This window comes from Delphinapterus leucas, chromosome 2, assembly GCF_059928025.1.
Source record: "Delphinapterus leucas isolate spDelLeu-1000000601 "Yukka" chromosome 2, BTC_Dleu_Yukka2, whole genome shotgun sequence".
Classification (NCBI taxonomy): Eukaryota; Metazoa; Chordata; class Mammalia; order Artiodactyla; family Monodontidae; genus Delphinapterus; species Delphinapterus leucas.
In genome coordinates, this window is record NC_143130.1 from 75,708,836 (window position 1) to 75,723,585 (window position 14,750).

Below are 14,750 nucleotides of genomic sequence, written 5' to 3' on the forward strand. Positions count from 1 at the left end.
TTCTGATGTTGCCTGTTGTAACTGGTGTGAGGTGATACCTCACTGTAGTTTTGATTTGCATTTCTGTAATAATTAGTGATGTTGAGCAGCTTTTCTTGTGCTTCTTGGCCATCTGTATGTCTTCTTTGGAGAAATGTCTAGGTCTTCTGTCCATTTTTTGATTGGTCTTCTGACCATTTTTTGTTTTGTTTTGTTTTGTTTTTGCGGTACGCACGCCTCTCACTGTTGTGGCCTCTTCCGTTGCGGAGCACAGGCTCCGGACGCGCAGGCTCAGTGGCCATGGGTCACAGGCCTAGCCGCTCCGCGGCATGTGGGATCTTCTCAAACCGGGGCATGAACCCGTGAACCCTGCATCGGCAGGCGGACTGTCAACCACTGCGCCACCAGGGAAGCCCTTCTGACCATTTTTTGATTTGGTTTGTTTTTTTAATATTGAGCTGCTTGAGCAGTTTATATATTTTGGAGATTAATCGTTTGTCTGTTGATTTGTTTGCAAACATTTTCTCCCATTCTGAGGTTTGTCTTTTCGTCTTGTTTGTAGTTTGCTTTGCTTTGCAAAAGCTTTTAAGTTTCACTAGGTCCCATTTGTTTATTTTTGTTTTTATTTCCATTACTCTAGGAGGTGGATCAAAAAAGATCTTGCTGTGATTTATGTCAAAGAGTATTCTTCCTATGTTTTCCTCTAAGGGTTTTATAGTGTCCGGTCTTACATTTAGGTCTGTAATCCATTTTGAGTTCATTTTTGTGTATGGTGTTATGGAGTGTTCTAATTTCATTCTATTACCTGTAGCTGTCCAGTTTTCCCAGCACCACTTATTGAAGAGACTGTCTTTTCTCCATTGTATATCCTTGCCTCCTTTGTCATAGATTAGTTGACCATAGGTGTGTGGGATTATCTCTGGGCTTTCTCTCCTGTTCCATGGATCTATATTTCTGTTTTTGTACCAGTACCATATTGTCTTGATTACTGTAGCTTTGTAGTATAGTCTGAAGTCAGGGAGTCTCAGTCCTCCAGCTCCATTTTTTTTCCTCAAGATTGCTATCTGGGAGAATGTTCCTTGTGCACTTGAGAAGAAAGTGTAATCTGCTGTTTTTGGATGGAATGTCCTATAAATATTAATTAATCCTCTCTGGTCAATTGTGTCATTTAAAGCTTGTGTTTCCTGGTTAATTTTCTGTCTGGATGATCTGTCCATTGGTGTAAGTGAGGTGTTAAAGTCCCCCACTATTACTATGTTACTGTTGATTTCCTTTTTTATAGCTGTTAGCAGTTGCCTTATGTATTGAAGTGCTCCTATGTTGGGTGCATATATATTTATATGTAGAGCTGGTGTGGTGGTGCTGATTTCTCTTAGCTTTTGCTTGTCTGTAAAGCTTTTGATTTCTCTGTCGAATCTGAATGAGGTCCTTTCTGGGTAGAGTAATCTGGGTCGTAGGTTCTTCCCTTTCATCACTTTAAATGTATCATGCCACTCCCTTCTGGCTTGTAGAGTTTCTGCTGAGAAATCAGCTGTTAACCTTATGAGAGTTCCCTTGTATGTTATTTGTCGTTTTTCCCTTGTGGCTTTCAATAATTTTTCTTTGATTTTTGTCAATTTTATTACTATGTGTGTCAGCTTGTTTCTCCTTGGGTTTATCCCGCCTGGACTCTCTGTGCTTCCGGGACTTGGGTAGCTATTTCGTTTTCTATGTTAGGGAAGTTTTCGACTATAATGTCTTAAAGTATTTTCTCAAGTCTTTTCTGTCTCTCTTCTTCTTCTGGGGCCCCTATAATGTGAATGTCGTTGTGTTTAATGTTGTCCCAGAGATCTCTTAGGCTGTCTTGATTTCTTTTCATTCTTTTTTCTTTATTCTCTTCTGTGGCAGTGAATTCCACCGTTGTCTTCCAGGTCACTTATCCATTCTTCTGCCTCAGTTATTCTGCTGTTGATTCCTTCTAGTGTATTTTTCATTTCAGTTATTATATTGTTCATCTCTGATTGTTTGTTCTTTAACTCTTCTAGGTGTCTGTTCTTTAATTCTTCTAGGTCTTTGTTAAACATTTCTTGCATCTTCTCGATCTTTGCCTCTATTCTTTTTCTGAGGTCCTGGATCATCTTCACTATCATTATTCTGAATTCTTGTCCTGGAAGGTTGCCTATCTCCACTTCATTTCTTGGGTTTTATCTTGTTCCTTCATCTGGTACAAAGACTTTTGCCTTTTCATTTTGTCTGTCTTTCTGTGAATGTGGTTTTCCTTCCACAGGCTGCAGAATTGTAGTTCTTCTTGCTTCTGCTCTCTGCCCTCTGTTGGAGAATTTCAAGTCTTGAACTTGTATTTTCCTGTTTTTTATAGATAAACCAAAAGAAGCCAAAAAGGATACATTGTTGGAAAAATTGGCAACTCAAGTAATTAAAAATGTACAAGTAAAAATCACAGACATTCACATTAAATATGAAGATGATGTAAGTAACTTAGTTTACTTGGTTTAAGTTATTAAGTGTGTATTTTATGACATTAATTCTTGATTTGCCCATAAATAGCAATTTTGAATCCAAGATAGTTTTTTTTTCCTGATTAGTACACTACCATATCTCCTTCCTTGTGTTAGGCTTTTTTCATCCAGCATTAATGTGTGTACATATATCATAAAACTTCCATATGTTCCTTTCTAAAGCTAATTTAAGAGATTTTTCTCTATCATTTATTTTGAATTTTGTTTAAAGACTTAGACTAATATAACTTTAAGGAACTAATTTTTTTTATTAATAAAAAAAATTAGTTTCCAGAGGTGATGAAGTAATCGTTTATAATGGTAGTTGGTAGAGAGGGGACTAAAATCCAGGTCAGTTGGCTGCTAGTCTCATTCACTTTACTTTCCACCGTGTTGGATTTTAACACCCACAGCTACTCACACACATGTGTAGCAATATTTAGAAACCACACTTCACTTATAAGCAACAGTTTAACATTAGTTGATTAAGAACTATTTTACTGATTAATTTTAGTTAAAATGTAACAAATATTTTGAACTTAATAGGCACTGCTTTGTCTTAAAGTTCGAAACATACATGAGAAGCCTTGAATTTTTTTCATTTACCTAACAAATTGGAAATGCTTTTTCATCTTTTCCAAAAATGAGTTTGCTTTCTTTTTTGTTTTTAGTTTGCTTTAAGTTTGGATTGAATTAAAGTCATACTGCCATGTATAGAATTTATTTTACTTTCCTGATAAGTTCCTTTTGTAACTTAATATTCAGTAAGACACACTTGTAGTTTTTCAAGATACACCATCTCTATCTTACACTGACTTTTATGTTTTGGTTATTCTGTAGTCATTAGACTGAATTTTGCTAACAAATAATGTCTAAAAACCAAAATAATAAATCTCCTTGTTTAAAACAAACTTAGGAAAATAAAATTGACTCACCCCATCTTGGAAGTAAAAGAAGTATTCTTAAAGCTAATGGCATGTTGGTGAATGATAATCTCAGTTTAAACTTAAACTAAGCTTTTTTATTGAGCAAATACAATTCAAAAGGTACATCATTTCTTTCTCTTTAATGAAGAAATACAGAGATGCATAGGAGTGGGACAAGTAATATCAATTACATTTAAATTGGTGTCAGCGACAAAATATATTAAAATAACCCAAAGGAAAAAAATTAAAAGCACAAAGGGATCTTCCTTCTATTGCCTCTTTCAATGTGATTACCTTAATTATTGTGTCTAGAAGGTTAGTGAAAAATATAGAAATGGGGGGAGGAAAAGTATGATTATTATAAAGATGTTCTTTGTATGATAGCAATAATTTATGGGTAGTGCATTAGCAGCTGAGGAGTTGTGTTTTATTAAAGTTCCTTCTGAAATAGCTGCAAGTTATTTTGAGCTTGATATCCATAGGTATAAAAAGATGAATATGGGAATGAAGGGAAATACATTTTGCCACAAATCATAATATACCTAATATTAAAAACAAAGCGCACAAAGCTCTTTGTGCTTTGCAGCTATACCAGAGCATGCATTTAGGTGACTAAACTCAAGTCTGTGGTGGATGATTTAGAACATGATTTTTCTCCTCTCTCTAGTTTCCCTATTTTCTTTCATGACCAAAAAACACTGACTTTTGGACATCTTTGAGATGTCGAAAACAATGACATCGTACACACCCTGGCACAGTTTAAGCACTGTGTATAAATATAATTTAGGTATTGAAGATGAGAAATAGAAGTTTAACATTGGCATATTTTGAGTTAAGGGATTGAGGAAATTAAATGTTAAGAATTTTGAAGCATCTTCTAACAAACCATTTTTAAAGTGTCCGGGAAATTAAAGGCTTAAATAGACAGTTCACATTTCTAAATGTGAAAATCTTAAATGTTTTAAAAATAATTTAGTGGCATGGTTTTATCTACAACTCCTTGTTTTATTTATCTGTGGAGAACATCTTTAATGGTATATACATAAAGAGACTGTCTCTTTTAAACTATGTAGACAAGAGTCTGTTTAGTCCTAGTGAGTGAATCTTCTCACTTCTAGTAAGAAAATAGTTCCACTAGGAAAGTATCATGTTAGTGTCATGCCTACAAAATATGGAAAATCCCAGCCATGTTACTGTCTTCCTTCCCTTTCTTTTACACAAATCCATTTGGTTGCGTTACTTTTAAACTCATTGTCCTATGTTGCCTATTGTAGAGTGGAGAATGGATTTACCCTCACTATCAGTATATTTTAATGTCACCTTTTTTTCTTTGATAGGTAACAGATCCAAAGCGGCCTCTTTCATTTGGTGTCACACTGGGAGAACTTAGTCTATTGGTAAAGTGACCTTATTTAAAATTTCTGTGGAACCTGTGAAATATTATTCTCAAGTCACAGGGTGAATTTCCTAAAATCAGCTGTTACTACAAATAGCTGTTTTATTTTTACGTGTAATCTTTCTACAGCTTTTCTAGGAATTTACAACTTTTAGTGATACTTTTATTATAGTCTGTAATTATTTTGATTTACCTCTGAATTTAACAGATTTCAAAATATCAAGAACAAGTGTTTTGAGAGTATTAAAAGCTGTATCTTAAATCTTTAGTAAATTAGGGGAAGATAGATTTCTATAGAGTCATGTTATTGTCCATAGTATAATTTCCAAATAGTTTATACATTGTACCTGTTTATTATATTGAAATGTACATAAGCTAATTTATTTTGATTAAGTATTTTATAATGCAGTTTGGTTTTCCTCTCAAAGGTCTTTAAGGATATAGAGTGTGTATATCCAGGTTGGACATTTTTTTACTATTATGGACAACTAAGTGGTAGGAAACATATTTTAAAGTTAAGGACAGTGAGCAGTAGATCATACTGGGTACATTTTTGCCTTTTGATTAGTTATATGAAGAGGGCCTTAGCAGGGAAAGAAGACGAAGAAAAAAAGAAAGAGAAGTAGACTATTAAACAGAAAAAGGACATTGTTACATGGAGGCCTTAAGAAGATACATGCATGCAGAGAAGTAGAGGTATACATCAGTTGAAGATCAAAGCAGAAAAATGAAAGAAAAGGTACTGGAGAAACAAAGGAAAGGGAGTCAAGGAAGCTAGTGTTTAATACACTGTTTATCCTCTGCTTGTTTCCAAAATGAATTTGAAGTAGCTTTCAATAAAAAAGAAATAATACTATAACACTTCTAAAGAAACCAGAATCTGTGTTCTGAAAGGCAGAGAGATAATTGTTCCAGAAAAACGAGACCAGCAATATTAGTCATAAGTGAACTCACTGTTTAATGTTGAGATTCTAAAAGACCAAATGAAAAATACAAAATAGTCACACAGTTCCCATTGACTGATAACAGGCATTCTAAGGATGGTGTGTAGTTTCCTTAGTGTGTGCTGTTGTTTGATCCTCTGTATCTTTGCTCAGATTGTTCATATTGGTTTTCTTTGCCTGCGTTATTCTTTTCCCTTAATCTGCCTGGTGATTCTATTCAGGTTTTAATAGTTCCTTCCGATACTACCATCTTTCTCATTCTTTTTTTTTTACTTCACTTTTAGAAGTTACCATTCCTTCTTTTATGTTCCCCATTATATTTTATCAAAGCACCTGTGACACATTACTGAACTGGTTATCATGTTGGTTTCCTTCTATCCAGCCTTCATTCATTGATACAATAGTACCTATATTTTAGTGTTTTTGTGATGATTAAATTAGATAGTTTGTGTAAAGCATTTGGTACATTGTCTGGCTCAGTTTCTGCTTCAACTACTACATTGACTATTATAACAACAATAATAGCAAACTTAACTCTTTCTGTATCTATACCATTCCTTCTTTCCACCTTTCCACTTACAAACTAACTTTTATATCTAAGATAATCTTCCCACCTCTGATCTGGATCCCGTCATCCCCCATGTCCTTAGGAGCCTTTTTCCCCCTTTTCTCTCACCCCCTCCTGCCTTTTGCCTTTTCTTCCTTATTTCTGTCAATTTCCTTCTCTTTCCTAAATCTTCAACCCTTCTTCTTCCCTCTTCTCCCTTCCCTACCCCTTCTTCTGAGCATTTAAATACATTCAAGCGTCTCTTTTATATTAAAATTAAAAAGCCTCTCCTTAACCTTCTCCCACTGCACCCAGGCCCCATCTAACTATTGCCTTCTCCTTCTCTTCTTTCTAAGTTTGTGAGAAAATTCTCTACCTTTGCTATCTTTATTTCCCCACCTCCTAATGACTCCTTACGCACTATACTCTTATTCTACTGCTCCACTGAAACTGCTCTTAACAAGTTCATCGGTAATGTGCTGGCCGCTTAAGTAAGTTTATTTTAGTTTATCTCACAGCAGCTTTTGGCATTGCTGACCATACTGACTTTGTAGAAACATGGTCATGCTGTGATTTCCATATTCTCCTGGTTTTCTTCCTACTTCATAATAATTATTTATTTATTTAATTTTTACAAGAATGTGGACCTTCTTCAATAGTTTATAGGCTGGCTCTCTGTTTTTATTCATACCCAGTTCCTTCCACACACAGACACAGAGTAGCTCAGTAATTATTTTCTGAATGAATGAACTCAGTTAAATTAGAACCTCCTCAATTCCATTTTCACTGTTCCTTTGATTTTGTAATATAAATATGTAAAGAAACAGGTAACTAACATTAGCCATCATTAGCTAAATGTCTTTTTATTCCCAAGTTATTTTGTTACGGTTATTAGAGCACTGTTTTGTTGATACATATACTTCATTTCAAAGTTACTCTTTTTTTTTCTTTTAGACTGCAAATGAATACTGGACTCCGTGCATATTAAATGAAGCAGAAAAAATTATATACAAGGTATTAGACTAGACTTTTTAATCCAGTTATTTTCCTAAGTACAAACACTTAATGTATTTTCTTCAAGAAACCTTGATGGAGCAGAATATGCCATTGGAATATGAGTTAAAAGTTTTGGGTCCAGTTTTGGCTCTGCTACTTACTATGTGACCTTCTGTAATCACTTAACCTATTCTGAGGTTTAGATTCTTCACCTAGAATATAAAGAAACCGGATAAAATTAATGTTTCCCAAATTGTATTCATGGAGCATAATATACCATTGGAATGTGGGTTAAAAGTTTTGGGTCCAGTTTTGGCTCTGCTACTTACTAACCTTCTGTAATAACTTACCTATTCTGAGGTTTAGATTCTTCACCTAGAATATAAAGAAACTGAATAAAATTAATGTTTCCCAACTTGTACTTCATGGAGCATTAGGTAATTAAGATACTATCAGATTTGTTGAAAAAATATTCTCTGGTCAAGTAAGATTACTGACTAAAGTAGAAAGCTGTACATAGTTAAACAGGTACATTTTATTTTGTTTTAAACTCCAGGACTTCACAGTACTTTAAATATGCTAATAAACATTGTGAATCTTTAAGAAGGATATTTAGTATGTAGCTTTCCCCACCTTTGTTCATCATAGAATCCTTTCCCCTCACCCCTCCCTTGAAACAGCCATTTGTAACCACTGGAGGAATCATGTCTGTCTTTCTTTTTTTTTTTTTTTAATAAATTTATTTATTTTTGGCTGCGTTGGGTCTTTGTTGCTGCGCGTGGGCTTTCTCTAGTTGCAGCAAGCGGGGGCTACTCTTCCTTGGGGTGCGCGGGCTTCTCATTGCAGTGGCGTCTCTCGTTGCAGAGCACAGGCTGTAGGCGCGCAGGCTTCAGTAGATGTGGCACATGGGCTCTACAGCGCAGGCTCAGCAGTTGTGGCACACAGGCTTAGTTGCTCCACGACATGTGGGATCTTCCTGGAGCAGGGCTTGAACCCATGTCCCCTGCATTGGCAGGCAGATTCTTAACCACTGCGCCACCAGGGAAGTCCTGAATCATGTATTTCTTATTCAGTGAAATATTTACAGTCTGTTAAATACTAAATTCTCAATAAATATTTGATCACTGAATGAATGAATCCCCTTGGGAATAGTGTTCCTGGAAGCACAATTTAGCAAATGCTAGATTAATAATAAAGTCTCTGTATAACATACATATATTTTCCTCCGTTTTTGCAATATCTCCTTTCCTTTAAAAGTTCAAAGTGGCAACTGGAGAATTTTGCGGTAGTGAACATGAGAATAATCTCTTAATATTGATTCATAATTTCAGTGTGTTAGTTACCTGACCTTTTCCATTTTCTTCTGTAGCTTATACGGCTTGATAGTCTCAGTGCCTACTGGAATGTTAACTGCATCATGTCTTACCCGGAGTCAAGGGAACACATCTTGGTAATTTCAGTTCGTACCTTGAAGAGCTAACCACACTCCCTAGATTTGTTTTACATAGTGGTCTTTAATGAGGACAGGATATCAGTCTTTTGTTTAAGTTGTATGTAACTAAGTCAGAAGTGTGCAACACAGTTTTTGGAATCACTCTATCTTTAAAACAAAGCACTTTTGATTTTGAAGATCTTTGTGAAATCATTCGCTTGACAGTGAGATGAGAACCTATACTATCACATTAAAACTGTGTTTATGGTTTTTTACACTCTCATTTTGATGGCATTCTGGTTGCATTGTGGAGTTTCATATGAGAATGATTACTTGAAGAGTATTGTAAAGAAAGGTGATACCTTTCAGATCTAAAAAACATGTTCTTAGCAAATGTTTTAAGCATTTGTGATGATGCATTCTTGAATAGTGCACGATTGCTTCAAAACTAAGCGTGCTAAGCCATCTTAGTCATGTTTATTTACTTAGAGAAGAACAGTTGAATTTTCTGAATTGAATTAATTCCAAGATTCTATCTTTTATTTCTCAGAAAGATATTGTAACATTAGGTTAATTTGCCTTTGTCTAGAAAGTGTTTGAGATTCTAATTCATGAATGTGTGTGTGTGTGTGTATGTATATATATATGCGTATATATGTATGTACACATATACACATTTTAAGTCAAAGGGGAACAGTCTTAAAATCTTGTTTCCAGATATTTAGAATTTATAAAAATTATCTACTAAAGTAATATTCTAAAGAAATATATCTGTAAATAGTGCTCAGTGTGTTTTTCTTATGGACTAATAATTGCGAAGATGGGAATAAAGATATTGATTTAGGACCAAATTTGTGTGTGTGTGTGTGTGTGTGTTTATCTCAATATGTATGCATTTTCTTTTTCATTCTCTTATAATTCAAATTTTTTGTTTAGGGTCAGCTGAAAAGTGAAATTCTTACAAGTAACAATATACCCCCAAACCATCAATACAGTAAGTAATGGTAAAAGTTTATTTCATGTTATAAGAAGCATGGAATTAAATACTTTATTTTAAACTACTTTTTCTGATAAAGTTATTTTGACAAAGAGAAAGTATTAATTTTTTATGATACAGCATATTTGGTATATAATTTAGTATTTAGAAATAGATTATAACACACCACTGGAGAGTGCGAAGGGCACTGTGGCTGTAGTTCACTTCCAACAGTTAACCCCCTTGACCTCCACGTTTTCTTCCTACCTTGTTATTGTCTACTTTGTTTTAGGAATTAGGTTTTCTTTTCTTTGTTTAATAACGAAATCTCTGAGATCTTGATATTCAGGATCTGAGCATGTCACTATTGCAGTGTTAAGACAGACTGACTACTCCAGAGATTTTTTTTTTTTAATGAAGTATAGTTGATTTACAATATTATGTTAGTTTCAGGTGTACAGCATAGCGATTCTGTATTTTTACAGATTATACTCCATTATGGATTATTATAAGATAGTGGGTATAATTCCCTGTGCTATACAGTAAATCCTTATTGCTTATCTATTTTATGTATAGCAGTTTGTATCTGTTAATCCCATAACCCTAATTTGTCCCTTCTCCTTCCCTGTCCTCTTTGGTAATCACAAGTTTGTTTTCTACATCTGTGAGTTGTTTCTCTTTTGCATATACATTCATTTGTATTATTTTTTAGATTACACATATAAGTGATATCATATATTTGTCTTTCTCTGTCTTATTTTACTAAGCATAATATTCTCTAGGTTCATCCACATTGCTGTAAATGGCAGTATTTGATTCTTTTTTATGGCTGAGTAATATTCCATTGTATATATATACCACATCTTAATCCATTCGTCTGTTGATGGGCGCTTGGGTTGCTTCCATGTCTTGGCTATTGTAAATAGTGCTGCTATTAACGTTGGGGTGCATGTATCTTTTCAAATTAGTGTTTTTATTTTTTCAGGATATATACCCAAAAGTGGAATTGCTGGGTCATATGGTAGTTCTATTTTTGTTTTTTTGAGGAACCTTCATATTGTTTTCCATGGTGGCTGCACCAATTTACATTTCCCACCGACAGTGCACAAGGGTTCCCCTTTCTTCACATCCTCTCCAGCATTTGCTATTTGCAGACTTTTTGATGGTATCCATTCTGACAGGTGTGAGGGGGTACCTCATTGTTGTTTTGATTCATATTTCTCCAGAGATCTTTTTTCAGTAAGCTTTTCTATCTCTTGGCAGCCTCACCTTTACTTATTTTTAAATAGATCTCTAAGAAAGCTGCCTCTGTATTTATCCCATTCATTTTCTCCATTTCAGTTTTGTTCTAAAGATGCTATTCTTTTGTTTTTATTTAGTGTACCTCTTGATGCTTGTTCTCAGCTTTCATGCCAATGTTCTTCTATACTCCATACTACTCTTCATTCACTGTTGTTTTCTTCTTATTCTTTTATAGCTAATTGCCTTTATATGAGAGCTGGCTGGCACTTTCTCTTTATGTCCACAAACCTCTCTATTAAACGATGACAGAGTTTTTGGATACTGTTAGTTTGTGAGAGCATTTAGTTTCACTCATGAAAGAACTTATTCAGAAAAATCTACAACGTTTTTCTGAGACATGTTTCATTTATAAATAACCTCTAAATAAGCTAAAATTTTTATACAGTCTTATGCAAATTGTAACTACTCTAAGATACCACAATTTATATGATTTTAATACTATTTGCAATTAAAATTTATTACATTACTTTGCTCTGTCATCTTCCCTAATATTCTTTTTCATACTACTTCTCAACTTCAAAAATATTGCCTTTAGTTGAGTCTAAGATTATATATGTAATGATCATTTTGAAAATTATAAAGTAGTGGGCAATTTTTTTCTGGGTAATATGAATTTCATTCATGATTCTGTTCCTAAATTCTGACTATGATTAAATAATATGGAAAGTAATCAAATTTTGTTTCCTACCTTGTATTAGTATTTTTTTGGGGGGGGGCCATGTCAGGCAATACTTTATAATTATTTTTTAAATTTTTATTGGAATGTAGTTGATTTACAATGTTGTGTTAGTTTTAGGTGTACAGCAAAGTGAATCAGCTATACATATACAGATATCCACTCTTTTTTAGATTCTTTTCCCATATAGGCCATTACAGAGTATTGAGTAGAGTTCCCTGTGCTATACAGTAGGTTCTTATTAGTGATCTGTTTTATATATAGTAGTGTGTATATGTCAGTCCCAATCTCCCAATTTATCCCTCCCACTGTATTATTATTTTTAATGAATACTAAAATCATTAAATGTCTTGTAGCAAGGAAGGGAAACATAATTTTACACAGACTGTGAATAACCAAGATTAGATTGTCTATATTTTGTACATTTCTTACTTAGAAGCATAAAGCGCCAGTTTCCTCTTTTACATTGAGTTTGACAGTTTATATTGTGCAGATAAGTAGACGCTTAAATAGTTTTTGGTAGTGATTTTTTTACATATTTTTGATCATTTTTCTTTACTTTCAAAGTAACAGTGTTCTCATAATTATTTACAGTTGCTCATATGTAAGGGCATGTAAACATATCTTACGTCTTCCCATGTTATATAAGTTTTCCAGCCAATATCAGCCTCTGCAAAACTCTACATGAATCCTTATGCAGAAACAGAGCTCAAAACACCTAAACTTGATTGGAACATAGAAGTACAAAATATTGCCATTGAATTGACCAAACCTCAGGTAAGATTCATTTTATTTATAGCTTTGATTAACCTTGAATTTCAATGCCTTTTGTCCTCCGTGATTATTCCTTCTCCAGTGCTCTGGTGGTTCTTTTGGTTTGTTATGTTGAGATTTGATATATCTCCTAAAAATAGATTATATGTGTATTTTTAAAAGAAAATAAATACCATATATAAGAAATAGTTTTCCTTCATTTTATCTGATTTTTCCCTTCTTGGTGGAGAATCTTACCAAATTATAGTGAATGACATTCCCATTTAATTCCCAATTCTTGATGGAGGGTTTTAATAGTTTTTTTCTTCCTCAGATTTTAATAGCAGACACTCTTACATGAAATATTGTTCACTTAATTTTTAGAATAGCTATGTTGGCAAGCTTCTTTTCCTTCACTTGTTACTCAAGTTTGGTTATGTGCCTAGGGAGTTTGGATAAGACATCTGGAGAACTGGAAGTGAAAGGAGGATGGGAGATTTAGCTAATTGAGCTTTTAGCCCAGTGCAGTCCAGTACAAATATAATGCAAGTCATATGGGTAATTTTAAATTTTCTAGTAGCTGCGTTAGCAAAATAAAGAAAAGAGGAAAACAATTACTAAAATGAATAACATTTTATTTAACATACCCAAAATATCATTTCAACATGTAATCAAAATTAAAAATTGTTACAATATTTTATATTTTTATTTTTTTCTTAAGTCTTCAAAATCTGGTGTTTATTTTATACTTACAAATACATTTAAGTTCAGACTATCCGCATGTTAAGTACTGAATAGCCGTGTGGTAGCTCTTAGGTAGACTTGCATTAAGAAAAAATGGAGAAGAAGCTGGACTTCCCTTCTTTATTTTGCCTATAGTTGTGTGTGTGTGTGTGTGTGTGTGTGTGTGTTTCCCTCCATTTGAGCTGTTTACCAGATACACACAGAGTTGTATTGGTGGTTAAGATGGGTGGTTAAATAGCTTTATCTTGCTTTAGTTATGCAATAATTTTCTGGAGCAATTTGAAATTCAGCTTATAGATAACCACTGCTTGAAATGATGGTCCAGAGGAAAATATGTAGTTTTAGGAATCGGCATGTTTCATGTTAGTAGTTACAGATACCATATTTCAGTGGTTCTAAGATTTACATTTATTTCACACTTTAATATATTTGAAAATAGGATGTATATTATTATTGGTGGTATGACAATTTAATTGGCAGTACTGTTTTCTTTTGTAGTAGGACTTAAAATTATCTTACAACTTATAATCATTGTTGTCTTAAATCTGATGGAATATATTATTGAATTACCAGACAACTATGATATTCATTGTTCAGAGAGTTTGAAGTCTCACTATACTGAAAATATAACAGAATTTGGTGTTTATTCATGTGTGTGATGTAACAAACGTTAACTTGGTTTTTGTTTTAATAGTACTTAAGTATGATTGACCTTTTGGAATCGGTGGATTATATGGTTAGAAATGCTCCTTACAGGAAATATAAGCCTTATTTACCCCTTCATACCAATGGTCGACAATGGTAAGTTAGAATTTAAAAAAAAATATTTTATGAGAACCATGTAATCATATAGTTAGGGACTCTCAGAGCTAAGAGACCTTTAAAGCCATGTAATGAAGCCACTTACTTTTTTAGAGACATGAGAGGGATATCTTTTATATTATGTCCTTGTTACTCTTTTTTTTAAATAAACACGTTCTCTTGTACTCCTGCTCGTAGATTACTCCCAAATTCTTAACTCAGCATTCAAGACTTTCAACTTTTTTTTGATCTTATTGCCCTTCAGTAATGGATGTGAACTCCAGTGTGGCAACCATATTGGGATACTGTTAATTTCACACAACATGTCATTTTGTGTCTTTATGATTTTGCTTTGGCATATCCTCTTCCTGGAGTGGTTTGTTCCATTCATAATCTTTTTAAGTCAGAGAATTGAAGTACTGGGGAATAGAAATGTTATCGCTGAGCTTTTACAGGAATACAGTTAATAAGAACAAAAAGAGTAACAGTGTAGCTCTAAAACGTCAAAGCTATTTTCCTGCTGTTTCTTAAACCTTCATATTCAAATGTGCAATAACAAAATTTGATTTGCAGGTGGAAATATGCAATTGATTCTGTTCTTGAAGTTCACATAAGAAGGTATACACGGATGTGGTCATGGAGTAACATAAAAAAACACAGGCAATTGCTCAAGAGTTATAAAAGTGCCTACAAAAATAAGCTAACCCAGACTAAAGTCCCGGAAGAAATACAGAAACAAATTCAGGTATATCTTGCATATATTGGTGAGAGCTATTATTTGTT

At 33.8% G+C, this 14,750-nt stretch overlaps 1 protein-coding gene across 4 annotated transcripts in view; it reads left to right on the forward strand.

Moving 5' to 3' along the window:
- VPS13C (vacuolar protein sorting 13 homolog C) overlaps window positions 1–14,750 on the forward strand; it is a 175,134-nt gene that overhangs the window by 34,413 nt on the left and 125,971 nt on the right. For 3 of the 4 annotated variants that reach the window (XM_089907142.1, XM_022579675.2, XM_022579677.2), the window contains exons 6-13: window positions 2,336–2,445; window positions 4,738–4,797; window positions 7,242–7,301; window positions 8,653–8,733; window positions 9,652–9,709; window positions 12,319–12,446; window positions 13,861–13,967; window positions 14,541–14,712. In XM_089907142.1, coding sequence (XP_089763268.1) covers window positions 2,336–2,445; window positions 4,738–4,797; window positions 7,242–7,301; window positions 8,653–8,733; window positions 9,652–9,709; window positions 12,319–12,446; window positions 13,861–13,967; window positions 14,541–14,712 — 776 coding nt within the window. Of the gene's footprint in view, window positions 1–2,335; window positions 2,446–4,737; window positions 4,798–7,241; window positions 7,302–8,652; window positions 8,734–9,651; window positions 9,710–12,263; window positions 12,447–13,860; window positions 13,968–14,540; window positions 14,713–14,750 lie in introns of those variants that run through there. The other variant, XM_089907143.1, reaches the window with a different exon arrangement.